This window comes from Rana temporaria, chromosome 3, assembly GCF_905171775.1.
Source record: "Rana temporaria chromosome 3, aRanTem1.1, whole genome shotgun sequence".
NCBI classification, from domain to species: domain Eukaryota; kingdom Metazoa; phylum Chordata; class Amphibia; order Anura; family Ranidae; genus Rana; species Rana temporaria.
In genome coordinates, this window is record NC_053491.1 from 370,028,305 (window position 1) to 370,041,457 (window position 13,153).

General features: G+C 46.5%; 1 protein-coding gene across 1 annotated transcript in view; it reads right to left on the reverse strand.

Moving 5' to 3' along the window:
* LOC120930503 (solute carrier organic anion transporter family member 1C1-like) overlaps positions 1–9,834 on the reverse strand; it is a 162,970-nt gene extending 153,136 nt beyond the window's left edge. The window contains exon 1 of the mRNA XM_040341681.1: positions 9,766–9,834. Within this exon, the coding sequence (XP_040197615.1) occupies positions 9,766–9,834 (69 nt within the window). The remainder of the gene's footprint in view (positions 1–9,765) is intronic.
* Between the last annotated feature and the right edge of the window lie 3,319 nt (positions 9,835–13,153).

Here is a 13,153-nt window from a genome sequence, read left to right on the forward strand (position 1 = left end):
CTGTCTCTCTGTCTCTCTCTGTCTCACTGTCTCTCTCTCTCTGTCTCACTCTCTCTCTCACTGTCTCACTCTGTCTCTCTCTGTCTCACTGTCTCACTGTCTCTCTCTGTCTCACTCTGTCTCACTCTGTCTCCTGTCACACTATCTGTGACTGTTTTTTACTTTCACAAAAAAAAACATAAAAAAAAAATGGTTACAAATCCTGATAAGAAGAGGAGGGGGATGGGGAAAATGAAGTAGACTATTGGGAAGAAGAACCTGAGCTGGTTTATGTATTTGCCTGAGAAACATCGGCATTCACACCTTCGCGTATGCGTTTTGCGGCGTAAGTACCGCGATTTGCGGCGACAAAAAATAGGCGTTTTGTCCCGCGATTTGCGGCGACAAATGCGTCGTTTTTAATCATGTTTTTTTTACATTGTATCGTCGGCTATGCGGAACGCCTGAGCCACCCGATACGCGCGTCGAAAAAGGGTCCGGGACTTTTTTGAAATTCGCCGTTCGGCGTTCTATCGACGTACGGCATTCTGCGTTAGGAGATGTGAACAGTCTCCATAGAGAACAATGCAATTGCGACCCCCCGGCGTATTGTAGCGTCGGGCTACAGGCGACAAAACGCCTAGGTGTGAATGGTGCCTTACTCTCCTGTCTTTTAACCACTTGCCAACCGCCTTACGTATTTTAACGGCGGCACTTTAAAGATGGATATCTCGGTAACGGCAGCAGCTGCTGCCACAACCGAGGTATCCATCTTTAGTGCCAACGGTCCTGTAAACGATAACGGCGGTCTCCGCGGTGGATTCGCCGCGAGATCTCCTTTATCGGTGGCGGGAGAGGGGCCCCCCCTCCCGCCACTCTCCCGCGCCCTCCGCCGCTTACCGGAGCCGTCGGTAGCGGCGGAGGCGATCGGGTCCGTTCGGCACCTGTGTGGGGATGCGACTGAGGGAAAAAATCGCCCCCACCCGTCCCCATATCTCTGCTGGGCGGAAGTGACGTCAAAACGTCAGTCCCGCCCAGCGTCTTAAAGCAACTTTTTTTTTTCTGTCTTTTGAAAAAATGACAGTTTAATTTTTTTTTCTTTTTTTGCATTTAAGCCTAAATATGAGATCTGAGGTCTTTTTGACACCAGATCTCATATTTAAGAGGACCTGTCATGCTTTTTTCTATTACAAGGGATGTTTACATTCCTTGTAATAGGAATAAAAGTGATATTTTTTTTTTTATTTCAGTGTAAAAAATTATACAAATAAATAAAAATAAATAAGAAAACAAAAAAAAATTTTTTTAAAAACGCCCCGTCCCGACGAGCTCGTGCACAGAAGCGAACGCATACGCGAGTAGCGCCTGCATATGAAAACGGTGTTCAAACCACACAAGTGAGGTATCGCCGCGATCGTTAGAGCGAGAGCAATAATTCTAGCCCTAGACCTACTCTGTAGCTCAAAAAATGCAACCTGTAGATTTTTTTAAACGTCGCCTATCGAGATTTTTAAGGGTAAAAGTTTGACGCCATGCCACGAGCGGGCGCAATTTTTAAGCGTGTCATGTTGGGTATCATTTTACTCAGCGTAACATTATCTTTCACAATATATAAAAAAATTGGGCAAAAATTATTGTTGTCTTATTTTTTAATTCAAAAAAATGAATTTTTCACAAAAAAAGTGCGCTTGTAAGACCGCTGCGCAAATACGGTGTGACAAAAAGTATTGCAATGACTGCCATTTTATTCCCTAGGATGTCTGCTAAAAAAAAATATATAATGTTTGGGGGTTCTGATTAATTTTCTAGCAAAAAAATTGTGATTTTTACATGAAGGAGAGAAGTGCCAAAATAGGCCTGGTGATTAAGTGGTTAAAGGAGGTCATCTCTTCCATGAAGGACTTCATAGCTTTGTCCATTTCAGTGTTTTCTGGCTTTTTGCCACGCCGCGAGGATCGTGATGTTGGCCTGCCATTACTAACCTGTAGAAAATAATATGCAGATTGAGACATGCAATGATGCCTTTCACTTTCTAGATGGAACATCCAAAATGTCACTTACGATCTAACATCCATGACTTTGCTTAGGAAGGATAACATCTCATAGTAGATAGATTTTTTATTTTTTTTGGTGGTAGCTCTGGAACCACTCACACACTCTGCCTCCTCCTTATATACATTGACGCCCTCCTAGAGTTAGGCAACCGCCTTGTAGACGTATTTTGTCTATAGGGCGGTTGCTAACTGGTTAAGCCCCGGACCATTTTGTTGCTAAATGGCCAGGACAGGTTTTGCGATTCGGCACTGCGTCGCTTTTACAGACAATTGCGCGGTCGTGCGACTTGGCTCCCAAACAAAATTGGCGTCCTTTTTTCCCCACAAATAGAGCTTTCTTTTGGTGGTATTTGATCACCTCTGCGGTTTTTATTTTTTGCGCTATAAACAAAAATAGAGCGACAATTTTGAAAAAAAATGCAATATTTTTTACTTTTTGCTATAATAAATATCCCCCAAAAATATATATAAAAAAAAATTATTTTCCTCAGTTTAGGCCGATACGTATTCTTCTACCTATTTTTGGTAAAAAAAATCGCAATAAGCGTTTATCGATTGGTTTGCGCAAAATTTATAGCGTTTACAAAATAGGGGATAGTTTCATTGCATTTTTATTAATTTTTATTTTTTTACTACTAATGGCGGCGATCAGCGTTTTTTTTCGTGACTGCGACATTATGGCGGAAAATTTTGACACATTTTTGGGACCATTGTCATTTTCACAGCAAAAAATGCATTTAAATTGCATTCTTTATTGTGAAAATGACAGTTGCAGTTTGGGAGTTAACCACAGGGGGCGCTGTAGGAGTTACGGTTCACCTAGTGTGTGTTTACAACTGTAGGGGGGTGTGGCTGTAGGACTGACGTCATCGATCGAGTCTCCCTATAAAAGGGATCACTTGATCGATGCAGCCACCACAGTGAAGCACGGGGAAGCCGTGTTTACATATGGCTCTCCCCGTTCTTCAGCTCCGGGGAGCGATCGCGATGGGGCGGCTATAAACGAATAGCCGCGCCATCGTCCCGGATCGCTCCCCGCGGGTTACCGACCGCCGCATGTACCGGGGGGGGGGTCCCGATCGGACCCCTGACCCGCGGAAAGGCGGGGACGTACATGTACGCCCATATGCCTGTACGTGCCATTCTGTGGACGTACATGTACATGCGGCGGTCGGGAACCGGTTAAAGAACGCCACCTTTTATTAATTTCCAATCCTGTAAACACACATTGAAAAATAAGATTTTAATTAAAGTGGGTAGGAAACAAAATGTAAAACCAATAGGACTCCATAGTCTGTGAAGGAGTCAGCATGCCCTTGCATATTCACAATATTAACCACTTCCCGCTCAAAGACGTCATAATTCTAGCACTCTAAGGGCCAGATCCTCAAAAGAGATACTCCGACTTAACTGCTGTTCAGTCTGTGTGTAACTTTGGAAACGATCCTCAAAAGGCTTTTTCCAAAGTTAGACAGAAGATCCGGCATGTGTAATTGAATTACACTGCCTAATTTTAGGATGCAGTACCGCATCCGCCGCTGGGGGCATTTCGAGTCGAAATGCCGTTGCTAGTATGCAAATTAGCACTTAAGGCGATCCACAAAGCTTTCTAGCTTCCTTTTTGCGCCGTAAGTGTTATTTTGCAAGTGTAAAATTAGGGCTCGTTTTACAAAGTGTAAAGTTAGTCACACCTTGTAAAGGCCCATTCCAGCGACGGCATTTGGTATGCTTTCCCGAGGGAGAACTCCACGTCAATTTGTAAAAAACAAAACCGGCATGGGTTCCCCCCCAGGAGCATACCAGGCCCTTAGGTCTGGTATGGGTTGTAAGGGGACCCCCCCTACGCCGAAAAATTGACGTAGGGGGTCCCCCTACAATCCATACCAGACCCGTATCCAAAGCACGCTACCCGGCCGGCCAGGAAAGGAGTGGGGACGAGCGAGCGCCCCCCCCCCTCCTGAGCCGTGCCAGGCCGCGTGCCCTCAACATGGGGGGGTTGGGTGCTCTGGGGCAGGGGGGCGCACTGCGGGCCCCCCCACCCCAGAGCACCCTGTCCCCATGTTGATGAGGACAGGACCTCTTCCCGACAACCCTTGCCATTGGTTGTCGGGGTATGCGGGCGGGGGCTTATCGGAATCTGGGAGTCCCCTTTAATAAGGGGGCCCCCAGATACCGGCCCCCCACCCTAAGTGAATGGATATGGGGTACATCGTACCCCTATCCATTCACCTGGAGGCAAAAAGTAAAAGTTAATAAACACACAACACAATGCTTTTTAAAATATTTTATTATTCTGCTCCGGACGCCCCCCCTGTCTTCGTTATTAGCTCAATTACCAGGGGGGCTTCTTCTTCCACTCTCCGGGGGTCTTCCGCTCTCCGGGGGTCTTCCGCTCTCCGGGGGGGCTTCTCCGGACTCCGGGGGGGCTTCTCCGGACTCCGGGGGGCTTCTTCCATCTTCTCCCCTCTTCCGCTCTTGACTCGGCGAACCCCGGTTCTTCTGCAGCTCTCCGGTGCCTTCTTCTTCAGCGCTGGCTGCCTGCTATGTTTGTGTGTTAGCTCGATTTCAAACAGGCAGCCGGCGCGGTCTTCTGTGACGCCAGGGTCTTCTGGTCTTCTGTTCTTCCGATGTTGCCTCGTCGCCTGTTGTCGCTGTAATGATGGAAGCGCGCCTTGCATCACATTTATATAGGCATCACCGTCCCATCATGCTCCGGCAGGTACCCACGTGGTGGGTGCCTACCCACGTGCACCCACCACGTGGGTACCTACCGGAGCATGATGGGACGGTGATGCCTATATAAATGTGATGCAAGGCGCGCTTCCATCATTACAGCGACAACAGGCGACGAGGCAACATCGGAAGAACAGAAGACCAGAAGACCCTGGCGTCACAGAAGACCGCGCCGGCTGCCTGTTTGAAATCGAGCTAACACACAAACATAGCAGGCAGCCAGCGCTGAAGAAGAAGGCACCGGAGAGCTGCAGAAGAACCGGGGTTCGCCGAGTCAAGAGCGGAAGAGGGGAGAAGATGGAAGAAGCCCCCCGGAGTCCGGAGAAGCCCCCCCGGAGTCCGGAGAAGCCCCCCCGGAGAGCGGAAGACCCCCGGAGAGCGGAAGACCCCCGGAGAGTGGAAGAAGAAGCCCCCCCTGGTAATTGAGCTAATAACGAAGACAGGGGGGGCGTCCGGAGCAGAATAATAAAATATTTTAAAAAGCATTGTGTTGTGTGTTTATTAACTTTTACTTTTTGCCTCCAGGTGAATGGATAGGGGTACGATGTACCCCATATCCATTCACTTAGGGTGGGGGGCCGGTATCTGGGGGCCCCCTTATTAAAGGGGACTCCCAGATTCCGATAAGCCCCCGCCCGCATACCCCGACAACCAATGGCAAGGGTTGTCGGGAAGAGGTCCTGTCCTCATCAACATGGGGACAGGGTGCTCTGGGGTGGGGGGGCCCGCAGTGCGCCCCCCTGCCCCAGAGCACCCAACCCCCCCATGTTGAGGGCACGCGGCCTGGCACGGCTCAGGAGGGGGGGGGGCGCTCGCTCGTCCCCACTCCTTTCCTGGCCGGCCGGGTAGCGTGCTTTGGATACGGGTCTGGTATGGATTGTAGGGGGACCCCCTACGTCAATTTTTCGGAGTGGGGGGGTCTCCTTACAACCCATGCCAGACCTAAGGGCCTGGTATGCTCCTGGGGGGGGAACCCATGCCGTTTTTTTCTTTGAAAATTGGCATGGAGTTCTCCCTCAGGAATGCATGCCGCTGTCATTTTTTTTTCCCCGACGCAACTTTAAGCCGTCGCGATCCTCAAAAACTCGGCGTAACGTAACTTCGCGCATGCGCAGTACGGCCGGCGCGGGAGCGCGCCTCATTTAAATGGGACTCGCCCCATTTGAATAGGAACGCCTTGCGCCGGCGGAATTTTAGTTACACAGCCTGAAATTTCTAGATAAGTGCTTTGTGGATCAGGCACTTAGGTAGAAACTTTAAGGCAGTGTAACTTAAATTGGATTTTTTAAGTTACGTCAGGTTTTTGTGGATCTGGCCCTAAATTTGTAACTTGTAAAAAAAAAAAAAAATGACGCCTATGGAGAATTTTAAGTACTGACGTTTTGCGCCATTCCATGAGTGTGCGCAATTTTAAAGCGTGACATGTTAGGTATCTATTTACTCTGCGTAACTTCATCTTTCACATTATACAAAAAAATTGGGCTAACTTTTTATTGTTTTGTTATTTTTTAATTCACAAAACCTTTTTTTTTCCCCAAAAAAAGACGTTTGAAAAATGATTGCACTAATACCGTGCGAGATATAAAGTTGCAATGACCGGCATTTGATTTCCTAGGGTGTCTGCTAAAAAAACATATATAGTGTTTGGGGGTTATGAGTAATTTTCTAACCAAAAAAATATGATTTTTGCATGTAGGAGAGAAGTGTCAAAATAGGCCCGGTATGGAAGTGGTTAATAGCACATAATGCTATCAACATATCCAGATGGACAGCAATATTTTGATGCTTAGGTCACGACAAACTGAGCGTGCAACAAGGACAGCAATATAGGGACAAAAATGATGTCTTTCTGGGACAAGGTGCGCACAAATTTACATTCATTAGTACAAACGGTAAATAAAAATACATACAAAGCAAAGTGGGTTTTTTACGAAAGGCAAATCAACTTTGCACTAAGTGCAAACTACAAGCGGATTTATAGCAACTGCACTTCCAGTTCCATTTCATGTGCACTTTGCAACTTGCACTTGTGCAAAGTCGATTTGCCTTTAGTAAATAAGTGCCACATGCTTTGGCTCTGCTGCAGCGAGTGACTGAACAGTACATTACTCACATGTTTCCATAATCTCATGATTACAGAAAAACACTGACAAGAAAGCATGCTGCAGTTGGGCAACACTTACCACGTTGATGACACTGTTTGGGGCTCATGGTGGACCAATTTGGTGTCAAAAGTTTGTATATTTCCTCTCACAGGTGCTGTGTCTTAACCCTGTCGCTGTGGTCCCGACAGGTTGAGTCCCACAAAGCTGGCCTTTCATGGACCAGGTTAATGAGGTCCTCATGGGAGACATCTCTGGCCATGTTTCTTCTTGTTTCTCCTTGGGGATGATATCCTGGTGATGCACTTCCTATTGTCCAACTACTGCCTGGGTCATAGGTTAAGTTCATTTATTAAGAAAAAAAAAAAAATCTTCAAAACGGATGTTAACGGATCGGACGTTGACGGACATCATCCGTTAACGTCCCTTATTATAAGTTTTCACGGATTTGGACGTAGCCTTGGTACGTTCAAAAAAACGGATACAATCGGATACGGAGGTTAACGGATGGTCATCCGTTTGCCCATAGGAATGCATTGTTGTCCGTTGACGGATGGCATAAAAACGGATATGTGTGAATGAGGCCTAAGTGGTTAAATTTCCTGCATTTACACACAGAAGTTTGATCTAAGAAGGAAGTTGGTTACAATGGGGCAGATTCAGGTAGCTATTACGGCGGCGTATCTCCAGATACGCCGCCGTAATTTTAAATCTGCGCCGGCGTATCGTTACGCCGATTCTCAAAGGCAGATACGCTAAAAAAATAGGCTTCCTCCGCCGACGTAACTTGAATGCGGCGGCGTAGAATTGTGTGCAATATTACATTGACCGCTAGGGGAGCTTCCGTTGTTTTCGGCGTAGAATATGCAAATTACCTAGTCACGTCGATTTACGAACGTACGTGCGCCCGGCGGTAGTTTTTTACGTTGTTTGCGTAAGGCCCCGTACACACGACCGAGTTTCTCGGCAGAATTCAGCCAGAAACTCGATGGGAGTCGTATTCTGCCGAGAAACTCGGTCGTGTGTACACTTTTCGTCGAGGAACTCGTCGAGCCAAAAAGAGAGCAGGTTCTCTATTTTCTCGATGGGAGTCGAATTTGGATCGACGAGTTCCTCGTCGGGCTGTTTTCTCAACGAGAAACTCGGTCGTGTGTATGCTAAGAAACCCGTGAAAAAGTAGGAGACTGGAGAACACCCTCGGTAAAAGTAGCGTTTGGAATGGAGATAGCACATTCCAACATTATTGTATCGTTTATTTGCAGCGCTTTACCCAGAAATTTAGAAGGGCACAAAACACCACTATTCTTTTTTGTTTTTGTTACTGATATTCACACAGAGTTGTGACAAAGTTTGTGAAACCTTTTTCTTACTGATCTCAATTCTATTTTCTTAGAAAATGTTCGCCTTATTTTGTTCCTGTGTTTTAAATCGTGCTCTTAATTTTCCCCTTTAATTTTTTAAACCAAAAATGCAAATCCAATTTTTTTGGGGAATGTCAAGTTCCCCCCCATTGAAACCTTATTGCTTTGTCTTATCTCATCTGTCCCTTTCAAATTACACCTTATACCATTTGGTTTTAAACATAACCTGCCTTCTCACAAGCTACATTATTTCCCAAAAAAATACAAGGACAAGTATGAACTGTAAACTCAAAAATGACAATTTATTTTGGTTAGAAAACAAAAGTAAATAAGCAAAAGGCAGCACTGGAGAGCTTGCTGCCATTTGTGCACAGCCAGGTGGGGCCTGATGTGACTGGTGAGCAGTTGGAGGCCAAAATGGGGACTTGAGAGGTTCATTCAGGAAGGAACGCATCAAGGTCTTGGACTCGCAGAGGTCACAAACTGGAGCAGGGCAGGCAGATGTCACCAGGTTGTGGTACTATAGCAGACTGACCTCTGGTACACCACATGGAAGTAAGGGAGTCACTTTTTAGATTTCTTCAAGGCCTTCCTTGGTGGCTTCCCTGCAGCCTGCTCTTTCACCTTCTCAGCAGCCTTCTCAGCAGCCTTCCTCTTCTGCCTGGCCGGAGGCGGTGCCACAGGGGTAGTACTCGTGCCAGGAGGAGGAGTAGAAGAAGGTGGTGGTGGTGTAGGAGGAGGAGGAGGAGGAGGAGCAGTAGAAGAAGGTGCTGGTGTAGGAGGAGGATGAGGAGCAGTAGAAGAAGGTGCTGGTGTAGGAGGAGGAGGAGGAGCAGTAGAAGAAGGTGGTGGTGTAGGAGGAGGAGGAGGAGCAGTAGAAGAAGGTGGTGGTGTAGGAGGAGGAGGAGCAGTAGAAGAAGGTGCTGGTGTAGGAGGAGGAGGAGCAGTAGAAGAAGGTGCTGGTGTAGGAGGAGGAGGAGCAGTAGAAGAAGGTGGAGTAGTAGTAGTAGAAGAAGAAGAGGAAGAAGAATGTTGAGTGGGAGCAGGAGAAGAAGAGGAAGAAGAATGTTGAGTGGGAGCAGGAGAAGAAGAGGAAGAAGAATGTTGAGTGGGAGCAGGAGAAGAAGAGGAAGAAGAATGTTGAGTGGGAGCAGGAGAAGAAGAGGAAGAAGAATGTTGAGTGGGAGCAGGAGAAGAAGAGGAAGAAGAATGTTGAGTGGGAGCAGGAGAAGAAGAGGAAGAAGAATGTTGAGTGGGAGCAGGAGAAGAAGAGGAAGAAGAATTTTGAGTGGGAGCAGGAGAAGAAGAGGAAGAAGAATGTTGAGTGGGAGCAGGAGAACAAGAGGAAGAAGAATGTTGAGTGGGAGCAGGAGAAGAAGAAGTTGGAGGAGGTTGAGTGGGAGCAGGAGAAGAAGAAGTTGTAGGAGGTTGAGTGGGAGCAGGAGAAGAAGAAGTTGGAGGAGGTTGTGAATTAGCTGGTGGGTGAGGATGGGCATGTGAGCAAATAACAGTCTCCTCAGTGAGAAGACCCCTCACCACCTTATTGGCCAGGGTGATGAGGAGTCCCTCAAAGAGGAGGCGCTGGTCATCCCTCATTTGGTCCATTTTGGCCAAAACCACCATTACAAAGCCCTCCTGAGCGGTGGCAGGCTGCTGAAGGCAGGCATGGGCGTCCCGAATGAGGGCCAGTGAGGCGTCACGCACCCTCGTATCCCTCACCTGCCTTCTTGGACGAAGGGGAAGTGGAGGCACCTGACACCTGGTACTCCGACTTCGCTCAGCCACCTCCTCCAAGCGACTTGGGCCTGCCACCTCTTCCAAGCCACTTGGGCCTGCAAACCTCGTCCAAGCCACTTGGGCCTGCAACCTCCTCCAAGCCACTCACCTTGCCCTCCTCCTGCCTGGCATTTTCCATATCCTCCTGCTGGCTGGTCTCCTCCTGTGTAGTTAAAAAAGGTACAGTTTTACTTTTGTGTTCAAAAATAACACCCATTTGTCAGCTCCTGACTGTTGCAAACTGTTTTTCACGAATTAGCTAAGCCAATCTTTCTGACCCATGTATTTTTTTAAATCTCCGAAAATAAATTCCTGGCCAATACTGACAAATGATATGTATAACACATTTTTCTTTCCCTTTTTTTTACCTTTAACATCTTAATCTACATCTATTTAACAACATTTAAACACCACACATTTGCACATTGTAAGTACTATACCTGGCTCCAGCCTGGCAAATCCAGATCTTCATCCAGGATGGAAGGCTGCTGAGAGGGCTCATCTGCAGAGTGAGCAGCAGGTTGGCTTGAGGGAAGGCTGGAGGGAAGGCTGGACCTTCTGTTTCTTCTGGGGGGAAGGCTTGAAAGTGACTCCCTTACCTCCAGGTGTTCATCCAGGAAGCTCAGTCTACTATAGTACCACAACTTGGGTACAAATACCTGCCCTGCTCCAGCTCCAGACCTCATCGAATGCAAGACTTTGTTGCGTGCCTTCCTGTAGGTGCCTCTCAAGGTCCCAATTTTGACCTCCAATTGCTCAGTTGTCACATCACGCCCACCTGCCTCCGCACAAGTGGGAGCAGGCTCTCCAGTGCTGCTTTCCGCAACTCCCTATTCCGGGATATGGGGTCTTTGGTGGCCCACAGAACTGGCAGTTCTCTCCACCGGTCTATAAAGATGTCTAAAAATTCCGGCTTATTGAATTGGTTCATATTTTCCTGTCCAAAACCAAGGAGAAATAAATAATGTCAATCCACAGTCTAGAAAGGTAATTACTCTTTATCACCAGCTATCCCTTAAATGTCTGTCTTTCCTGAATAGGCCACTGCTGTCCCAAGTTTTAAGCATACCTACACGCTTGTCGTTCAAACGCCTTTCTTCCGCACCCCGGTTGGACGGACGCCACGTGTGTTCGAGCTTTATATACACTCCGCACACGTCGCCCGCCCATGCTTAAAGAATTAGATGTTTCCCCCCGCCCCTTATCTTCCGTAGCGCAAATGACAAGGAGAAATTAGCAGCAGATCATGTTGGGTCAGATCGTATGAAAAAGATGACCAGTTGTGTGTAACTAATAAGGCCTATATCCTCCTCATTTGTGTATGAAACGTTAATAGAAAAGCACTCCGATCTAGTTTGGTCAAGACATAAAAGCGACCATTTGCATCATGTGTAAAACTACGTGGTTTCAAAAAACATCCTGAGAAAGTAGATTGCCCACACACCAATAGTTGTATCAAAATGCTGAAGCAAAGCGTGGGTTACGTACGACAGCACTATAGCGGGCCATTTCCTTCAATTTTATAACTAGCTTTGTCTTAGCTTATCACCATAATATGTAGCCCACAAAAGCATTCGATCACTAATAACATTTAAAATGTAGTTACATACCGGTGTTTTAACCCAATCGATATCTCCGCCGTCTTCCACAAACTGTGAACGCCCCTTTTACTCATGTGGTATCCCTTTATACACGCGCATGTGTGACTCTACGCACGTCTCCCCACCCCTGACGTTCGCGGTGTAGTCCTTTCCCCGCCCCTTTTCATTCTCGTTTTATGGTGGGAGCACATGTTGAAAAATATGGCAGCATTACAGGAGCCAGGCCAGGCGGGACGAGAGATCACCAGGAGGAGAAGATTTAAGGCCACCAACATGAGCTTCGAAATGGTGGAGATGGTCCTCATCTTCAAAGTGGAGGACTATGATGGGAGGCATGGGCCATACAAGTACCCGAACAAGGTCAAGGCCCAAATAATGGAGAAGGTGAGGAGGAGTCTCCATCGCAAATTTGGGGTCAAAAGAGCGAAAGAACAGATCAGAAAAGGGTGGTCGGACCTCAAAAAGCGGGAGCCGGAACAAATGAACAGGATCAGGAGAGTTATTAGAAGAAGTAAGTCATTTTCATGTTGATAATTTTTTTTTTTTTCAGCGCCATGTGTTTTTTCTTTCAAGGTTGTACTGTATCATGTTTTTGTGCACAATAATTTGTCGGCAAAGTCGTCGTACATTCGGAACGACAACTCATACGCCAAAATATTGTGCCCAAAACCATGACAATTGTGACATTGCAGATAATTTTAAGTGAGATCAATAGTGGAATTATTGTAGATGTGCTATTAACTAAATTCTATTACTGTAAAATTACAATATATACAGTAAAAGGAGACTCTGCTCAGCAGTTGGTGACACATGTGGACTCATTTGCATAATTGTTGGCCCCTTTAATAACCCATGTTGGGGTTCATACAGAGGTGAGGTGATCCAGTGTATACTTGTTTTGCTTACATGTTTAAAACTAGACCAAAGGGACAAGAAATGTCATGAGCTTTGGGAATGCCTACAATCCTTTGTTCTGGCCAGAGGGGTTGTTAGAAACATCAATAGTCCCCCAAAATGAATAAAGTGAATCATATTCCTCTTTCAGGCCTATAAGCTTAGAAAATCATGTTTACATTTTCTTCATTCTCGTAGTGCGTCATGAAGCTTCAACACGGGAGCAGCAAGTCAGCACGCAAGCCACACCCCCGAGGGATGGTGATGATGCACAGACTGCCACCACATCCGGTAAAGTAACATATAACTATTCCAGCTTCAGGTAATGTAGATGTAGGCCTGCCTAATTGTAATAAATGGTTTTGTCCCACATTTCAGGAGCAGGTGGTGGCTTGGACAGGCAGACTGCCCAGATGGTGCTGTCCGAAATCTGGGCTGCAAGAGAAGAGGTGGAGAAAATTAATGTGGCCAGCCGAGAGATACAGAAAAGAACAAGGAGGGTTGAAAATACCCTCAAAAATGTAATCGACGTTTTGGGGAGAGTCTGAATCCCCAAAAAATCTAATTAAAAATATATCTGATTGTATTTTTCTAATCAACAAAAAGAAGACAAAAAAGTAACAAAATTTGATTGTATTTTTCTAATCAAAAAA